Here is a 13,171-nt window from a genome sequence, read left to right as displayed (position 1 = left end):
TCTATCTAGTAGGCTCATGCTTACAGCAATAGTAATAAAAGCTACAGTATATCATACGTACAGCAATAGTAGTAAACTCTATAGTTCCCTGTCCCTTTACTGATGCATCTCTGATTAAAGGGTTCTCTCCCTCCTTAGCTGTGTTGGCTTTGAGGGGAGACACCTGGAGGTACAGCTTAACAGAGACCTTGGATCTGAGGCTGCAAGGCTTTTTCCTAAGGGCTTTGGATATGTGCTTGCCTGACTCAAGAAATCCCTCCTCCTCCCAGGAAACCTTGATTCCACTGTGAGGTCCTTGGAAGCAAGGGTTAATAGAGCTAACACAGTGACATAGCAGCCTTGGAACTTTCCTTGTAATGGTTGCTGAAGATCATAAAGGAAGACCTTACTTTCAAATCCAGTTAAATGCAGAAATATGAGTACTGCTAAAAATCTTGGTACAGATAGTCAATGTCACTAGATGGACCTCCAGAAAATGGACGTACTAGAAAGCAAGATGATTGATAGAGAATACTACAACCTGAAACTAAGCAATACTTTCATATGTCAGAGGACCTAAGTGCTAAATGACTATTTTAGAAACTTCTGATACTTACATATAGCACAGTAGAAATCTTTCAATGTGCATATTTCCATATGCTGAACATTAAACCACATAAATTTGGCTTTGTCTTATTTAACTGTCCTCAGTGTAATCCTGTATTCTTAGTAAAACATCCTATGAAGACAGCTTACACCGGCCCGATCCTTGACGTTTTGGCCGCGAAACGGGCCGTTTTGGGCCCTAAATAGGCCCCAAATGGCCCAGACCAGGGCCGAAACAGCCCAGATTGGGGCAAAAACAGCCAGGATCAGGCTGGTGCCAGACCAGGGAGGGTTCTCCCACCTGGCAGTGGCCCGTTCCAGGCCTGTTCAGCCCCAATCTGGGCCATTTGGGGGCTGTTCTAGCCATTTAAGGCACAAAATGGCCAGGATTGGGGCCAAAACAGCCAGGATCAGGTCTCTGCCAGATGAGGGAAAACTCTTCCACCTGGCAGCGGCCCAATCTTGGCCATTTTGAGCCCCTTTTGGCCATTTGGGGCCCAGTTTGAGCCCCAAATGTCCAGGATTAGGCCTGAAACATCAGGGATTGGGCCTCTGCCAAGTGGGGGAACACTCCCCCACCCAGCAGCTGCCAGATCATGGCTATTTTGGGACCCTTTCGGCCAATTTCAGCCCAATTCAGGCCTGAAATGGCCAGCATTGGGCCCAAAACAACCCTATCCAGGCCGTTTTGGCCCCAATGTGGGCCGTTTTGGTGCTATTTTAGGCCCATTTAGGGCCCAAAATGTCCCAGATCTAGCCCAAAATGGCCAGGATTGGGCCAGTGCGCTGGCAGCAGCCCGTTCCAGGCCTGTTTGGCCCCAATCCGGGCCTTCTGGGGGCTGTTCTGGCCATTTGGGGCCCAAAGCAGCCAAGATTGGGGCCAAAATGGCCAGGAACAGGTCTCTGCTGGGCGAAGGAACACTCCTGCGCCTGGCAGTGGCCCGATCTTAGCCATTTTGATTCCCTTTTGGACATTTTGGGCCCAGTTTGGCCCAAAACATCCAAGATTGGGCCTCTGCCAGGTGGGGGAATACTCCTCCACCTGGCAGCTGCCCAATCTTGGCTATTTTGGGCCCCTTTCGGCCAATTTGAGCCCATTTCAGGCCTGAAACAGCCAGGATTGGGCCCAAAACGGCCAGGATCGGGACGCTGCCCAGCAGGGGTATGCTCTCCTGTGTGGCAGCAGCCCGTTCCAGGCCGATACAGGCAGTTTCTGGTCCACTTTGGCCCAATTTGGGCCCGGATCGGGCCCTAAATGGCCAGGTTCAGGCTGCTGCCTTGTTCTCTCATGTGGCAACAGCCTGTTCCAGGCTGATCTGGGTCATTTTGGGCCCATTTGGGCCACTGCTGGGCTGGGGAGTGCTCCCCCGTGGCGGTGTGGCCCATTCTGGGCCAAATCAGACACCCCCCAATGCAGCACAGGAGTGCTCCCGGGGTGGCCATGCCTGCATGATGACATCACTTTCCAGAAGTGACATCATCATGCAGTCCTAGGAGCACATGTGCGCTGTGCACGCACGCATGTATTGAGAGGCACACCACCCCCTTCCAGGAGTTGCCCCAGGTGAGAGTTCCCCCACCTCTTTCCCCAGAAAAAAAGCCCTGATCCCAACCCTTTTGGAAGATGTTTTTTTCCTGTTGGTTCCAAGTATGCTCACATTCCCTTTTCCCTACTAGGTAATTGCGCTGGCTCTCCCCAAGGGTCTCATTCTCATTGTTGTAAGATTCTGCAGTCATTTAGGATGGAATGTGCAGACACAAAGTAACTTTATTCAGCAGAAACAAAGAACATAAGGCCTAGCACAGCCCTTCCCTAGGGCTGTCCTTCAGCCAGTTTACACAGACATGCGTAAAATGGACTGGAACTGTTCCAGATGCTGGTATCCTGTGTCTAAGATAAAACATGGAACAGAATCCACAGCATTACATTTGCTACTGTTGGGAGACAGTTCTTACCCAGATTCAGATGCCACTCTGCTTGAAAGGCTTGCCTGTGGCCTTTGGCCCATTATGTTCTCTCAAGTCTGGCCTGCTTTGCTGGGTTGTTGTGGAATGGAAAGGTGTAAAATATTATAGCCACTGAGTCTCTGGTGAGCTGCTGAAAGGTGGGGTTTACACAAACTCCACATTCATCTTTTTAAAGGACATCTTACGTTTCTACTCACAATGGGTGCCCAAGGTCAAAAAGTTCTTGACACACAAACTTTCATTACATTGGCTGCTTTCAGAGCCTCTACTGCAATCCTTTAGCAATTTTATACTTGATTCTAGTAGTCATCATTATTGTTGTTGATGGCCTGCAGATTAAATAGCCCTTCATCTCTAATTCAGTCACTGTGAATGCTGTAAGCTGTTAGCCTATGTGAGAAGCAGAATTCCCCTGTTGCAATTTCCCTTTAAATTGCTAATTATGATCCTGTAAAGGCTAACATCTATTTGATATGAGCCTTTGTGGATTCAGCTTTCTCCTTCAAATATCTGTTTCACACTCTATAATTGTTGTTTGTTTGACAAGTCTGTTCCTGAATGAATGAATGAATGAATGAATGAATGAATGAATGAATGAATGAATGAATGAATGAATGAATGAATTTGCGGTCAGAGACCATAACAATGACAATACATCCTTAGCAATCAATAGGATAGTTAAATCCAGTGTAAAAATGTAAAGGACATAGAAAAATACATTTAGCATTTAAAATCTTATCTTAAAATGTATATAGTTCTCTGGGAACCACAGTAATTCTAATATTTAAAACACTGACGTTAAAATAGTTAAAATTGTAAAAAGAGCAGGACAGACTATGTATGGCTATTTTTTTATTATGGAATTTAACCAAATAGAGACAGAATTTGGCTATTTGCCTGGAGATAGTTGGATTTTCATCAATTAGGAGTTTCTCCAGGCAGGCCTTATTTGCCTCTGCAATTGGTGTGTCTAAGAGTGGGGAAATAAACTGGTCCCTATAGACTTGATGGAAAGGACAATGAAAGAACATATGAATAAGTGATTCCACTTCAACAATGGAGCAACGGCAGCGTCTGTCCTCGTACGGGATCTTTCTAAATTTCTCTTCAATAACTATTGAAGGGATAACTTCACATCGGGCCAGGGTGAAAGCTCTTCTATAAGATGGGACATCCAAATGAGTGAGATATCTGGCCATACCCATAACATGTCTAGATTCCCTAGGGGGCAATAAAATGAGGAGCTAAATCTCGTTGGTGCTCTATGTCTCTCACTCTTTGTTTAACAATACTTTTTGCCTGGTCACTGCCTTGAGTCAGTAGGTCGTCCGGTGAGAGTCACAATCTTTCTAGGTTGCTCTTAACCATCCACATCCACCTCGGCTGGTAAGGATCTTGGTTTATTAGAGGAAGAAGGCCTTTTTGATTGTTATATATCTTGAGCCACTGACAAACAGAAGATAGCAATATTCTGGCTTCAATTCTCATTTGACCTGCATGTACTTTGGCCAGGAACTTGTAGACAGCTCCCTGCTTCTTTATAAGCACTTCTAGGTGAATGTCAATGAGATGCTAAACCTTTTAGGAAGGTAATCATAGTGTCTTACTCTGAGAGCTTCATGCCCACCTCCTTCAGTCAGCAAGCTTGCTACTTTTCCAACGTGGGGCTGCACAGAAGTCACAAAGAGGAAAACAGGGTTGCACGTACCTGTAACTGTTCTTCATCTAGTGGTCTTTTGTGCAGGTACGCATCCCTCCCTCCTGTCCCTCTGTGAATTATCTGCAACGTTAGTTTCTGGGGGTCTCCAGAGATGGCATGGAGAGAACTAAGGGAATAGCGACCCTCCTTATTATCATGTGATGTTTTTGGTGGGAAAGTGCCAAGAGAAGGAGGGCTGCTCCTAGTCTTCTAGAAAGCTCTGGAAATCTTTTTCATAGCTAGCCTGCTCGTACCTGCACAGAAGACCACTTGATGAACAACAGTTAAAGGTAAGTGCAACCCTGTTTTCTCAAATACTGCCTCTGAGTCTGTGGATCCCGTGTAGAAGAAGAAAATGGAAACATTGTTGAGACAGTGGGCCTTTTGCTGATCTAAAATTCCAGCAACTCATGACCTCATTACCCATTTCTGTGAGTTACTACACTGGCAATAGCCACTGATACACTTCTGTACTGAATTTCTGACACACACAACTACAGTTGATTACCTGGACTTAGGACCTTATCCCAGTTGACTACAATGGCCACTGCACTTGTGATTTTCTCCTTCTGTGAAAGTAGGTCACAGCATAGTAGGGTGGACTGGGACATAGGTGATACCAATAAGTAGGTTTTTAGAAGCCAGGAGATGAGATTCAAGACTGTCAATGCATCCTTGTATACAGATTTTCATGAAATGGGACCAGGTAAAAGAGACTAGTTGGATTTCTCTGTGCCATTTGAAGGTCAGACTTGCTTCCATCTATACTTCACATAGTGGCTTACAGTTCAGTCAGTTCACATTTTTTTATATAATAATTTGTACTAGATTTTTTAAAAAGAAGAAAGCTTTTTAGTATCAGGTTCGTGTACAAGATAGTCATTATACATCAAAATTTCAAAAAATTTGCAATACTAACATCAATCCATAGAAAAAGAAACTGAGTAACTGACTACCCCCCCTTTCCTCCCCCATTTATACAATACACAGTCCATTTAGATCTCTCCAAGCACTTTTTAAATTCCTTGCTCTTTTACCCAACTACTCAATTCCTTTTCTCATTTCTTACAATTATTTATATTCTAAGTGAGCAGCTTCTTAAGGCCCACTTCAGTCCTTTAGTTCTTAAGCCCAGGGTACTAAGCCCATAGCCAGTCCGGAGACAGAGCTAAGAATGTCAGTTCACATTTGAGGGTTTGGCAATTATTCTGGTATTATCTGGTCAGAGTGTTAAAAACGTGTTTAAAAAGATGGCATTAATGCAATAATCTAATATTTCAAATAGATCTTGCTTTACTAAATAGAAAGTTGAAGAACTTAGAAAGGAGCCAGTTGAAGGTTCCTAAGACACAACCCTCTTGGTGATATTTTAACACCATTGGTACTTGTCTGTATGCATCCACTCCAGGGTGATTATTTGTGGTTGTCTACTTGCTGATACTATTCTGTGTGAAATTGCCCTTGCAACTGAGATTTCATACAAGCCAAAGTAATCTGTTTCCTGTCCATTTTTAGCTATAGTTTCCCTTTCACACCTGATGCACATTGACGCCTCCCCCCTCCCCGTGTTCTCAAATGACTCTCAGGATTCTCCACCCACCCTATTTTAGGATTTTTTTTAGGAGCATGGGTAATACTACATAGAAATAATATGATCTGTTTTTAAACAACTTTTGAAAGACATATTTGCAGAGATAACTCCCTCCCCTCTCCCTGAAAGGCAGTTTTTTTTAACCCACCGGATAGGAATAATACAATACTTTTATAATCTAAAAAAAAATCTCCTTTGACAATACCCTCCTTTCTCTCTAAAAGGCAGGCGATTCTCTTCTGTTATGTTAATTTCTGCAGGGGACTAGCAGTCATCAGCACATGAAAGAGTAACGGACTAGAACTTTGTTTGCTCCCCTTCAGACACAGAGACTGTGCCCATAACAACTTTCTTGTCCTGAGCTCTGCAGGCAGGCCATTCCTCTGGAGTAAGGTCTCAGGCTTGGCTGGCTAGATTTGGGAACATAGACTGGAACTTTGAACTTGAAGCACAGCAATGCAGCCTTCCCAAGCCTCAGCCTCAGGAGTTGATCTGGCTCAGCTGTACTTCTGATAAGTATTGAGGCTCCTGAGACTGGGCTGCACCTTGGCCAGGATCCTGTGAAGCGGCCCTACTCTCAGAGCACTATTCAGGATCCAGACTGGGATTGTGTGCTGCCAGTCTGGCACTTTGCCTCCTTTGCACTATCTCTGCCCAGGCCTTCCACTGACACTGCACTTATGGAGTGGGACCTGGACCTGAGGGGGTTACAGGCTGGGTTCATGTCCTGCCTGCCAGAGGTCTACTGTTTATCTCAGAGATTGCTGGCAAGGTTTCCCTTGTAGGCTCTGGCAGGGTAGCTTCTGGTATTACTGCAGTATGGTCAGCAGGTGTCCCTGCAGTGTCAGGCCACCCCTGACTCCTCTGGTCCTCCTGATTCCCTGGCCTTTGATCCTCAAGCTCTTCCTCTGTGGACTCTAAGTCACTGGGCTGGTCAGAGGGGTCATTGCTCAAGAAATATTGGGGGGTGCAAGTTTAAAATAAAGCAGATTTTTGTGTGGAAGGAATGGGCTGGGTCTTTACACAAATGGAGGATGACATCAAACTGGGCAGGAGGAGAACCACACCAGTCAGGAAGCTGAAATGTGGGAAATACTTGGTGTGGAAGCAGCCATACACTTAAGTTTCCCTATTGCTCAAATAAAAATACAGTTGTAAATCACTAAGTATAGTTGAAACAATATTTACCATTCCTACATTACCACATAATAAGGTGTCTGAGATGGTACACAAGAACAAAAGGAACAAGTATGGAAATAAGTCAAAATCAGTTAAAAAATTAAACCAGCAGCAGCAATACCACTAAAGGGATAAAAATGAAACAACAGCAGATTTTTAAACTGTGTTCAATTAGTTAAATTTATAAATAGTTTTATTGTTCATTCTTTATCAGGATGACAAGAAATTCTATCAACTGGAACTAGTCAACAGGGAGACTAACTTCAACAAAGTATTTAATGCAAGTCCTAATGTTGGTGTTATTAACCCTCTAGTGAAGGTACGTATCACAATTTTATTAATACTTGTGAAGATGTTGATAATAGTATAAAAATTTGCTCAAGACCGAGCTCAACAATAATCCACATTAATTATAAGTAATAATGAGCTACCCATCTTCTTTCCAGAGCTTGTTAAGATTAAGTTCAGATAAGTCTATTGCAAACCTTTGAGGAGCTCCTTTCTAATCTCTGTTGTTTTTTTCTGCACCTTGGTCTCTCTAGATGACCAGTGCCTTGTGCAAGGAATGTACACTTACTACGAAAATGGTATACAGGATCTAAATCCCTTTCCCCCAGCTCTAGCATGCCTGCATAGGGATGGTGTATTTTTGGCTTGACATATAAAGAAGATAATTATTTATTTCTGCAAAAGTAGTAAATCAGTCATTCTAAAATATTATCAGCAATACCACCGGCTCATCTTTCTCTGAGTTTCACTGTAAACACAGATTCATGTATGCCATCTAGTGGAAAGATCTATACTTTCTGGCAGAGATCTGAACAGTACCCTAAAACTGTGAGAAGATAACAGCTTACAGAAATAACAGTACCCTAAAACTGTGAGAAGATAACAGAACTTACAGAAATTCAGAATGAAAGATTTAGTTGCATTTTTCCACACAGGGTAGGCGAGCTACCTGTACTTTTCAATCCAAAGGAAAAAAGAAACATTTAAGATAAATCCTGCTTTTTAAGAACAGAAGCGATAAAATATCAAATTATAGGTGGCTGTTGTGGGTTTTCCGGGCTGTATTGCCGTGGTCTTGGCATTGTAGTTCCTGACGTTTCGCCAGCAGCTGTGGCTGGCATCTTCAGAGGTGTAGCACCAAAAGACAGCAGTCTCTCAGTGAGAGACTTCTGTCTTTTGGTGCTACACCTCTGAAGATGCCAGCCACAGCTGCTGGCGAAACGTCAGGAACTACAATGCCAAGACCACGGCAATACAGTCCGGAAAACCCACAACAGCCATCGTTCTCCGGCCGTGAAAGCCTTCGACAATATATCAAATTATAGGATTATCAACTGCCTCTGAGCTCTTCACTTATATTTTTCAGTCCATCAACTGCTTGATAAAACCACCAGTTGTTATAATCAGCCTGAGGGTGCAAGTCCAGGTTATGGTCTCATTCATGGCTAGTGGGACACAAAGACTTGATTTAGATTATACTTCTGCCACCTGTACTGAGGAAAGTAGTGAAAAGTTGAGAGCTTTTTAAAACAGGAAGTGGAAATGTTCAATGCAAATCTAAAAGATGCTTCCCTCACCAACACAGTTTGTCTTTATCTCTACCCAACTTGATGCCATTGACCCAGAATCATACAGTCAATGGTGAAATGGTATGGGGTGGTGAAGTAATAATAATAATAATAATAATAATATTCAATGTATATACCACCCTTCAGGACAACTTACTACCCACTCAGAGCAGTTTACAAAGCATGTTATTATCATCCCCCACAACAATCACCTTGTGAGGTGGGTGGGGGTGAGAGAGTTCCTAGAAACTGACTGGCCCAAGGTCACCAAACTGGCTTCAAGTGGAGGAATGAGGAATCAAACCTGGTACTCCAGATTAGAGTCCGGTCGCTCCTGACTACTGCACCAAACTGGCTCATGATAAAAGCCTCGTCTCTCCTCCATATAGTTAATCTCAAGTGTGAACTGGACATTCTGTGGAAATTTATGCTAATTCCACATCCCTTTTGAGCAGAAAGAATCACATGGATTGGACACTGGCTAGAGGCTTCATGTCATATTGGAGACTGGAGGAAAGAGGTTCACACCATTCCTCCAGTGCTACTCTGTCTTAATATATGATCTGAGGCTTTTAGAAATAATAATCTGTAAACAAGCTAAATCTGCTAAAATAATTTAAAACTAAGCAGGAAAACAGATGGTAACGTTCTAGTTTTCTCTAGAAAATTCTGTAAGTGCAGCAGTAGTAGGTTTTTTTAAAAAAAACTACACACTACCAGACAAAAGAGAAAACGCACAAAATCCCCACGCAGTTTCCTCATCTGTTCTAATGTATGGGCCCTTCCTTACATTTGTTATTTTTAATGCAGCAAAAGAAGAAGAATGATAAATCAGCAAACAGGTTTGTGAGTGTCCCCAATCTAAGTGCTCTGGAATCTATTGGAGTGGGCAATGGACATCCTAACCGTCTGGACCCTATTCCTAATTCACCCATCCACGATATTGAGTTCAACAGCAGCAGACCACTTCCACAGCCAATACCACCCAAAGAGCCCAAGACGTTTTTGAGGTGAGCACAGCCTCACCAGTTTCCCCCCACCCCTAACGTGGAGAAAAATTCAATTTCTTTTTAGCTGAACCACACGTCTTAAGAACAGCTCAGGAGTATAAATTTTGTGGAATTTTAATTTTCATACTATATTTTAAGCCTCTTTACAGTATTCCTTTTTATTGCAAAACATTGAAATGTGAGATTTTCCTGCCTATTAAGCCTTGAATCCTCCTTTTAAATTGAGAGGAGCTATACTATCAGTTTGGTTCATGTGCTTTCAATTGTTTACATTTATGAACAATTGTGTTAAATGTCTGTGTTATTACTAGCTCTCCTTTATGAAAATGTTGTAATCCCTTATTAAAACTTATTATTGTGTGGTGGTGGTTCTTACCCAGCAAAACTGTTTATGTGTGATGAATGTATGTTGATTTACTCCCTTTCTTTACCTCAGATAAATTATTTATTTAAATTAAATTTAGAATACATGGGTATATGTGCATGCATTAGATGTTTAATGCTTCAGCATTAAAACACTCAAATTTAGTTTTTATTTTAGGCGGAAGTAAACTAAAACAATAAGGTTTGAGTTTTGGGGAGAATAAAAGTTTTATCCATCTTGCTTTATGCTATTTGTAAAATAAAGTTGGGAAGAGGGGTGAATAAAATTCCAAAGTAATTATGTTTTATTTCTAAGTGCAAAACAGAATTCCTTTATATGTTTAATGTTCCTTATTTTTCCCTATGCATGTTGATATGCATGTGTATGCTCAGACATCATTAACATGCATGTGCATGAATTCGTGGATTGTGACGCTGGAGTTTCCGTTGCACATTATTTCGTGCCTTGTATTACCAAATTAACCGGTAGGGATTATTTTCTTAATTTCTGTAACCAAAGAGAATTTTATTAAAGCATTAAAGTTTATATAGAAAATATTTGAGGTTTGCTTGGGAATTACATTTGTGGGTAAAAAGTGTGCTTGCTTTGCTTGTATACACCCCATGTGCATGAAACTACAGTAATTCAGTCTGAGTTACATAACATTTTAAATGTCACTGTTCTCTTGCTGACTAGTCTATTCAGCATGTCTTTTAAGACTATGATGCTTGCAATCATAATTCTGACCACTAATTTGACCAGAAGAAAAGGATGCTGAAAGAGGATCTTTCAAAAATCCCCTTATCCAATGCTATTTTGTTTTTGTTCAAAAGCAGCAACCCCATTCATTTTTCTTCAAAATGCTATTTTTTGCACCTTGTCATATGGCTTAGTGACTTTGTCTGTACTGCTGATGCTCTCTAATACAGTGGATGATTGGAGGTAGAAAAAAAGGGACATTAAGCTACACCACATGCTAGTTAGATTCGATCATTGATTCATGAATAAATGTGTGCTATATCTTGGGTTCTCTGTGCTGTTGTCAGGCCATTTGCATTTTAGCTTTTGGTTGTGGTTTAAATTTGTCTTTTCTTTTCATGAATTTAGCCCTCTTCAGACTGAAGCTTCTCCAGTGGCTTCACCAGATCCCCAGCGCCAGGAATGGTTTGCCCGTTACTTCACATTCTGAGAAATAATTTTTGTGTGTGTGGCAGAGCGTGGTGTGGAATGTTCATAAGAGCATGACCTTAAACTAAACCCTTACATGAACAAGCTTTCCTGTAATATGTCAAACACTGTGAATGAGAAAGTATTTGTCTCTGATTTGAAAATGCACTGTATTTTATGTGATATTTGTTGGAATCACTTGACATGGTAAATAAATGTGTTTAATGACACATATTTTTATTTAAAATGGAAGAGTCTTTAAACTTTGTAATTACTGCATAATAAATTTTCGTAGAAGAAACAATGCTTCCCCCCTTTTCTTATAAATATGTATTTTCTTTGATTTCAGGAAAGGCTGTCCCCCACTCCTGTCTCCCTTCTGAAATGCAATGAATTGCATGGTTATTGTATATCCAAATAAACTATCAACAGTTTTTTTAATTGTTGCAAGATATGTTTAAACCCTTCTGGTTTTTTTTAGTCATCTAGTAGAATTTAACTTTGAAAATTGTGTTTATTCTAAAAATGGTGAAGAATGGAAAATAAATAAGTCTATTGTAGCATAGCTGGTGGCCTTTAGAGCTGAGTGATTTTTGTTAAGACCATAGTAAGAAAAATAGCATCCTTATTTCTTGTCTACAACTGATCTGTCCTCTAGTAATCATATTTACTATATTTTAATGTTAAATTTCATCAACATTTTGTCATAAATGTTTTATAAATACCTATAAAGAACATTTGGGGAACTAAACTATGTATTGTTGTATAAATGAAAAAATCATTTATGGAAATCTGCATTTTGAGGACATAATCATCCTTTGGGCAAAACTCAGGCTTTACAAAAATAGTGCTAAACTAATTATGCATAATAAAGCATGTAAACCTTTCATTAAAACTCTAGCATATTTAATTTACAAAGAACAGTATTTTTTTCCACTATAAAATTAACCCAGGGACCACATGACCTTTTTCATACGGAGAGTGAGCTTGATTTTCCACTCTATTACACCTGTCTTACAGTTGTGCAAGTCCTCTGGCAGAAAAGATGTAATACACTGGCAAATCTGGTCTACATACTTTTGTTGATGTTGTTGTTAATTCCAAGATTACCACAATGTAACCAACACTGGTAATCTCAGGGAGGGTTTTTTGTTTTATGAATGTACTTTTAAACCTGATCTTTGTATCTTTAAGGGGGTGGGGTGTTGCTTGATTATTTTAAATAAGATTTTTATCCTTAGATAAAAAGATAGCTCTTATTTCTGCTGATGCCCAGACTATGTCTTCCCATTTTGCAAAAGCATAATTAACCAATCAAAGATACCATCACTAGTTATAATAGTAAGTTTTATATGTAGCATATGTATAAAATAATAATTTGTATGTTTTCATATAAAATATTCTAAATCAAAATTTTAAAAATGTATCTCCTGTATACTCAGCCTGAAAATGTTCCCACATTCTGCTGCTAATCTGAAGCAGTATTTGGCAGATACTCTATGGTTGATGGATTTAACTGTAGGTATATGCAACCTTTACTTTAGAAGAAAGCCATATTGAGTCAAAGTCAGATTTCTTGGCTGTTACCTGAAATAAAACACACTGGATAATTTTGATATGATTAAGTATTTCTTGTGTTTTGTCTGTTTTCTTGTTCCATAATTTAGTTATAATGGCATTGAGAGATTTTTGCACCTAGAATTAATATATATTGATATTTACACTTATTGTTCGCTTCAATATACTGTGTAAGGAAAAAAAATGAAAACACAGTACTGTAGATCAGAGGTTTCCAAACTTATTTGGCCTACCGCCCCCTTTTCATGAAAGAAAATACTCAGCACCACCCTGGAAATCTACCTTCAAGAAGTGGACAAAAAGATGCAGTGACAAATATGCACACCCCAAGCAGGCAGCCCAACCTAAAGTAAAGGGACACTAATTTAAAAGATCCTTTTACTAATATTCTCCTTTTTAAAAATATGTATTTCCCCCAAATCTTACCTTTTAGGTGTCTTCTTCAGTCCGGGT

At 40.5% G+C, this 13,171-nt stretch overlaps 1 protein-coding gene across 6 annotated transcripts in view; it reads left to right on the top strand.

The window, feature by feature from the left end:
• Positions 1 to 12,756, top strand: part of FAM184A (family with sequence similarity 184 member A) — a 110,397-nt gene extending 97,641 nt beyond the window's left edge. For 3 of the 6 annotated variants that reach the window (XM_054981115.1, XM_054981124.1, XM_054981102.1), the window contains 3 exons: positions 7,237 to 7,341; positions 9,410 to 9,609; positions 11,081 to 12,756. In XM_054981115.1, coding sequence (XP_054837090.1) covers positions 7,237 to 7,341; positions 9,410 to 9,609; positions 11,081 to 11,162 — 387 coding nt within the window. In that variant the 3' untranslated portion in view covers positions 11,163 to 12,756. Of the gene's footprint in view, positions 1 to 7,236; positions 7,342 to 9,409; positions 9,610 to 10,365; positions 10,459 to 11,080 lie in introns of all 6 variants that reach the window. The other 3 variants (XR_008597080.1, XM_054981132.1, XM_054981141.1) reach the window with 3 other exon arrangements.
• The last annotated feature ends 415 nt before the right edge of the window (positions 12,757 to 13,171 follow it).

Source organism: Eublepharis macularius, chromosome 1, assembly GCF_028583425.1.
Source record: "Eublepharis macularius isolate TG4126 chromosome 1, MPM_Emac_v1.0, whole genome shotgun sequence".
Taxonomy (NCBI): Eukaryota; Metazoa; Chordata; class Lepidosauria; order Squamata; family Eublepharidae; genus Eublepharis; species Eublepharis macularius.
The sequence above is the reverse complement of the archived record's forward strand: the minus strand, read 5'-3'. Positions and strand labels throughout refer to the sequence as shown.